This window comes from Phodopus roborovskii, unplaced genomic scaffold, assembly GCF_943737965.1.
Source record: "Phodopus roborovskii unplaced genomic scaffold, PHOROB, whole genome shotgun sequence".
Lineage (NCBI taxonomy): Eukaryota > Metazoa > Chordata > Mammalia > Rodentia > Cricetidae > Phodopus > Phodopus roborovskii.
Genome location: NW_026126412.1, coordinates 2,530,917 through 2,537,161, shown reverse-complemented (window position 1 = coordinate 2,537,161; position 6,245 = coordinate 2,530,917). Strand labels below are relative to the sequence as shown.

Below are 6,245 nucleotides of genomic sequence, written 5' to 3'. Positions count from 1 at the left end.
GAATTTAAACCTAGTTCCTGGAAATAGCTCTCCAGGTTCCCAGAGGCACTGGGGTGAGTTTGGAAAGAAGCAGTGTGGTGTGGCCTCCTGGAAGCCATCTCTGGACAACAGGCTTTTGTCTGGGCTGGAGACCTGTGCTGCCCAGAGTGAGCCAGGTTTTGCTTTCTCCTGGCCTTGGCTTCCCTGGGGGAGGGGCTTCATGGGTGGCAGCCTGGAGGTGTCCAGGGCCAGCTCTTCTTGCTGGGCCACAGCATTTATTCCTCTCTCGAAGTCACCAAGGAACCACCCAGCCACCCCCCCCCCAATTCCACCCCACAGAGCTTTTACTGCAGTGGTTTTCAACGTATGGGTCATGACACCTTGGGATCACATATCAGATACCCGGCGTGTCAGATAGTTATGATCCCAAGGTGGTCCTATATTAGATGTGTGGATTACATGCACTCATTACATCCAAAATTACAATTATGAAGCAGCAATGAGATGATTTTATAATGGGGCAGGGTCCACCACAGCATGAGGGACTGTAGCGTTAAGGTTGAGAAGCATTGCTTTAGGGTCTAAAGTCTAATGTTTGGACTCATACCTGGCACCTGGCATTTGTTTGTTTTTCCTGCTGTCAGGGACTGTTGGCTTCATGGGGAAACCAGACTCAGTGTTGGCAGAAGAGAACTGGAGCTGTGAAGAAAGATTTTGACGAAATACATCACTGTGCTTACCCAGCAAGTTAAAACTGTATCCTGAAATCTGCAAATGCTGCCACTCCATCCAGAATGTTCCACCAGAGGACAAAGGATTGCAAGCACAATGTCCCTTTACCACTTTTCATGAACATGGTCCACAGACTGTGGACCTTTGTGTTGCAGGACGGATAGGGTAAAGCCGAGTAGCTTCAGAGCCCGTCTTTCCACAGCAGCTCCTGGTCTACATCGCTGAGCCATTCCTGTACTGTGGTATCATTGCTGCTACTTTACTGCCTTGGACTCAGGCACCCAAGGCTGATGTGGCCTCACGTGGCTCATCTAGTACATGGTATCCTGGCCTGCTCTGGCTGCGTAAGGATGAGCCAGGCAGCATTCCAAGTCTGTTCACTGAGGGCAGGTTTGTGAGTGAGTACATGCCTACGAGCTACTGAGAGGCCTTGTTTTTTTGCCCTCTAGAGTCCAGCCTGTCCCCTGACCTCTAACCCAGAACTACTTGTTCCAGCCATTTCTCAGTCTGACATTCTAGTTGAAAACAGAGCGAAGGAAAGGGCTCTCTTCCAACCACTGTCGGTTTACACTCAGAGTGCAGTGGGAGCCGGTTACCCTTCCGGTTACTACGCGGTGGAGAGGGGATGGCTGATGAGTCAGTTAGCCTTGAAGCAACTGGCAAAATATACTGAAGTTCGGAGGCTGGCAGGTCACTAGTAGCTGGGAAACTGCAGGGAACGGAGAACAGAGAGCTAGCTGGCCAGAGGCCTCCTTTGCTCCTTACACTGTGTATGCTTAGGCAGTTGACAGCGCCCCCCCCCTTCTGCCCACCACAGTTGCCTCCACCCCCTCAGCAGTTGACTCCTCCCCCACAGTTCCTTCTCTGAAAAGCAGTGCTGGTCGCTCGGTGAGTTTCAAGGATTTCCATGGAAGAATCAAAAGAAAGCTCCAAACACCTGGCAGTCCCGCATCGGTTAGCAGCCACGAGAGTGGGCTTGCCTGTGCCAGACCTCCGCATGGCCAGCACAGCAGAGCTGTGACCGCCTAGGTGCCCCCCCTCCAACAGAGGTCTCCTCTCATCTTAGAAACCTTTTCAGTAGCGTTATTGTGCCCTGTGACTGTGATCTGCTTCTCTGATCTGCTAGAGGACCCGGCAAAACCCAAAACCTGCCGCTGGCCAGAGTTTTCTGAGCCCTTCTTCCAGACTTAGAAATAATTGAGAATAATTGAGGTCTGGTCTCAGACCTCCCCACAGCTGACTGGCTGGGTTTTATTTCATTTCCTCCTCCTCCTCCTCTCCTCCTCTTTAGGGTCAGGGTCAGCCTGCTTTTTTTTTTTTTTTTTTTTTTTTTGTAAGTGGGTAAAGAGTTTGGTTTGGTAAAGAAGCCTAGTTAGTTGCCATCTCAGTCGTGGCTAAATAGTGGATAGTTCTACTAGCAGAGCCAGTATCTGGTACACCCCCCCCCCATGGGATTACTTAAGTTCTTGTCAGCTGTAAGATTTCATACAAATCCAGCAATGAGGGTGATGTTGGTCACTCTTCCACTTTTCCTACTTTTTGAAAGGTCATGTCTTGCACCCTTCACATACACGCACGCACACACACACACCTGACACACATATATGGCTGCCACATCACATCTGTAGCGAGGAAAGGACCACGTGCATCCTGGAAGACTGGTTTGGGTGTAGGGTCCATATTCTGCTAGCATTCCTTGCAACCTCAAAGCTCACAGAATACAGAATTCACGCTCGACTTCAGCCTGCTGCTTATCCCATAGTGTCCAGGAGATGGCGCTGCACTCCGCACGGACGCACTGGACAGCACTGGCTGGCAGGAGTTACTGTGCGTCCGGACGTGGGTCCGCGCGCGTGCACCCGAGCAGCTGGGGCATACGCAAACGATGACACACAGGCTTGACGAGGGCCTTTATCAGAAGCAATGGGATCTGGCGTCACCACCCAATGGAAAACAAAGTGCTTCTGCCTGGCTGGCCGGAGATCACGGTTGCTCAGGGCTGATGTCTGGCTTTTACAGGCAGCATGAGTTCATGTGGAATTTCAGAACCGTGCTGTGACTCAGATTCGCTTTCTGTAAACTAGGATCAACATTCCACTTCCCTTCACTTGGGCCATTATTTGAACTTTTAGGTCACCAATTGTTTTCGTGCTCACAGAAGGCTTTTGAGTATTTCTTAAGTACCATTTCTTTCCTTCTCCTTCCTTAAATTTTATTTTGAGATAAGTTCTCACTATGTTTGACTTGGACCTGGCTATGTAAACCAGCCTGACCTCCAGATCCACCTGCCCCTGTCTCCCGGAGTGCTGAGATTAAAGGTGTGCCTTTCTACCCCCAGGTCCTGTCCCAACCCCCATACTCCCAGCAACACTTGGCACAGATCCATAATATGAAATTTTTATCACTCAACCCTTCCAAAATAGGTTAGTGTCAAATATCACATTGCTCTGTGCTTGCTTGAGGACAGGGGAATGACTGCCATAGAATGCCTGAAACTTATGATGGCATTAAACCCTGTATATACTATTTTATTACACATACATACCTTATCATATATGTGGCTGCCACAGAAAAACTTTCTTTATAATGTAATCATTATAATGTAATCCATCCTTATGGCAGATCTTAGCATACATTTTTTTCTTTCTTTATTAGAGGAAATTTTTGTCCTATCTTAGACATTTCCTAGCCCTTCTTTGGTAGACCTGAGTTGTAGGTGTCATTCCCCTTACATTTTGTGGATTGTAACTGAGTAACGCTGAGTTGAACACAGTCAAGAACTGCAATACAATAGTCATTCTGACTAATGGGTGGGTAGCATATACAGTGTGTATACATGATTCATAAAACAGTGTGGGTCAGCATGAGACTTCATCACAGTACTCACTGGTGTGGGTGTGCATTTTAAAACTTACCTGTTTACTTTTAGAATTTTCTATTTAATCCTTTTGGAATATTATTGACTGTGAGGCTAACTGAAACAATAAAAATGAAACAGTGAATAAGAGGGAAATGAATATCCACTGCCTACATGTATATGTACTTGCAGAGAGATTCATGTGAAACTTGCAAAATATTCTTGTGGCAGGAATCCCCAGAGGGGATTGCTCATGAGGACAGTGGTGGCTTTGCCAGGGTGTGCTGCTACCTGCTGTCCATCTGCTCCCAAGAATGTGGCAGGAGTGGATAAATGTGGGGAGGACAGGACATGGCCAGACTCAGAGGTGTGACAGAGGAAGAAGGGCTGGAAATGTCCAAGTGGTGATTCAGGAGGCGACAAGGGCACCTCAGGAGACTCTGCTTCCGGCGGGGTGGGGGCTGGGCTCAGGAAGATGCTGGCAACTTCCCAGAGTCCTGTGGTTGGTGACTCTCCTGTCCCCTAAGTGCTTCTACTCATACTTTAGGGGAAATACACCCCTAAGAAGTTCCCCAGACTCCATGTCTAATTCTGTTTAATTTGATCCTCAGGAGTTTTCTGCTTATCTTAGAGGCACTTTTCAGCTTGTGAAACCCCCATCGATTTTGCCTTCCAACACTCTCTTATAGAAATCCATATGGACTTGTGTGTGTGTGTGTGTGTGTGTGTGTGTGTGTGCTTGTATGCATTTGTTATACAGTTTTTGGTTCTTTCAAGTTATCACTTAGGAAAAGGATAATCTTTGGAACAGGATAAAGTAGAAACCTTGGAGTCTCGATTGCTGCCTTCTCTTTCCTCTTGGGCTCACTGGGGTGGGCTCTGTGGGGGCTCTGCTTAGCTCTAGTGTTAATGGTGTTGGATGAGGGCTGAGGGTAGGGGTGAGTGCTCGTGTCTGGCACCAGACAGACACAAGAATATGATATCTCACATGAATAACTGAATGAGCAAACACAAGTAAAAGTGAGAAAACAAACATTTTGCTAAAATAAGCTCAACAGATTTAGCTTTGTCCAACTAAACTCCTCTTCACCCCATAGTACACAGGAAAAATCATGTCTATATGGACGCTAGTTGCTGTTCGTATGCAGGCTTGTGAAGAGGTCAGCTCCTCTGTCCTTTTCTTCCTCACTAAAAGAAACGCAGGGGTTGAAATGATGAAAGAACTCTGCTTCTCTCTGAGTTTGTTGGTATGTCCTCTGTGTGAAAGGGGACACGTACAGACTGAAGCCAACTCTAGGTAATGACTAACCCGAACGCAGGCTAGGGGAGACCAGTAAGGTTGACAAAGAAATCAGTACACATGTATATCCATGGCTCACCTGTCACTATTTTGTTTTTTTTAAACAAGAAGTTTATTTAAACAAGAAGACGCTTAACTTGAAGGGAAAACTATCTAGGATCATTTTGTTCAAGAGTAATTTACCCCTACTTAAAGACAGATTGCCCTACATGTAACAGCTACGTACAAGAAAGATATAAAATTGTCCTTGGTTTTACAATGATAAATGAAAAACATCAAAATTCTCCAATCGAACAAGGTATGCAAGGATTTTGTTGTTGGGTTCTTTTGTTAAAACACTGAGAGCAAAATAACTTACTGGAATATAAAGATAAGAGCTGAACGAGCATGCCACTATGGAGAAAGGGGGATATTCTCACAGAACCAGTATTCCCATCCCCCAGACCATCTCCATCTGATGTCAATCAAAACACGACACTGGCCATTTAGTTTAAAAAAAGAATAATAAAAGTGCAATAAGCTTGTGCACACACACCGGTGACTTCATGTACAATGAAGGAATGGGGACAGGGAAATGAAAGAATAGAGAAAACTATACTGTAGTAGTCAGGATGTGGCGGAACCAAATTGCGGCTTTCTAATTGCGAATGTATTCTTGGTCTATAACAAAATTCTGGAGTAAAGTAGCAGGTTCCCTTTTTAGTAGACACCTCCTGTTTGCTGCTGGAACACATCAATCGTATCTTCATCCTCCATTTCCAACTGTGCAGATGTGTCTGTTTCATTGATTGGTTGTCTATCAAGCAGGAATCGGATCTGCCTCATTGACAATCCCTGTCGCTCACAATAGGCTTTCATTAGTTTACTAAGTGGTGTATGCTTCTTAATCTTAAACTGCACCACAGAACCATCCTGCCCCGCCACCTTCAAATTAATATGATCGTTGTTCTTGGTCTTGACTCCTTCCTCGGGTTTCTCGTCGGCCATGGCGAGCGCCGGGGTCTCCTGAGCTGCCGCTTCACAAAAGAGGCACTGGTCCGCACAGAAGGAGAACACAGGCAGCACCAGCAGCCTTACCTGCCACTTTTTAAAGTGTGGTTATGACCACTGAAAGATCATCAGAAAACAGATGCTTACATTACAATCCATAACAGCAGCAAAGTTATAGTTATAAAGTAGCAACAAAAATAATTTTATGGTTGGGGTGTCACCAGGTCATGAGGAACTGCTAAGGGTCACAGCATCAGGGAGGTTGAAAACCAGTTTCAAAGGGTTTTGGTTGGAGAAAATATTTATTATGTGCCTGTGTCTGTGTGGGTATAGCACATGAGTGCAGATGCACTCAGAGGCCAGAGGAGGGCTTCGGATCCCTTGAAG

The 6,245-nt window shown here is 46.3% G+C and overlaps 1 protein-coding gene across 1 annotated transcript; it reads right to left on the bottom strand.

Moving 5' to 3' along the window:
- Nucleotides 1–5,432: 5,432 nt before the first annotated feature.
- Nucleotides 5,433–5,893, bottom strand: LOC127220889 (small ubiquitin-related modifier 2-like). The gene has a single exon (XM_051182766.1). It carries the CDS (start codon nt 5,853–5,855, stop codon nt 5,568–5,570), a length of 288 nt encoding a protein of 95 aa, XP_051038723.1. The 5' UTR covers nt 5,856–5,893; the 3' UTR covers nt 5,433–5,567.
- Between the last annotated feature and the right edge of the window lie 352 nt (nt 5,894–6,245).

Coding starts and splice junctions, on each gene's coding strand:
- LOC127220889 (XM_051182766.1), bottom strand. CDS start 5,855: ATGGCCGACGAGAAACCCGAGGAAGGAGTCAAGACCAAGAACAACGAT.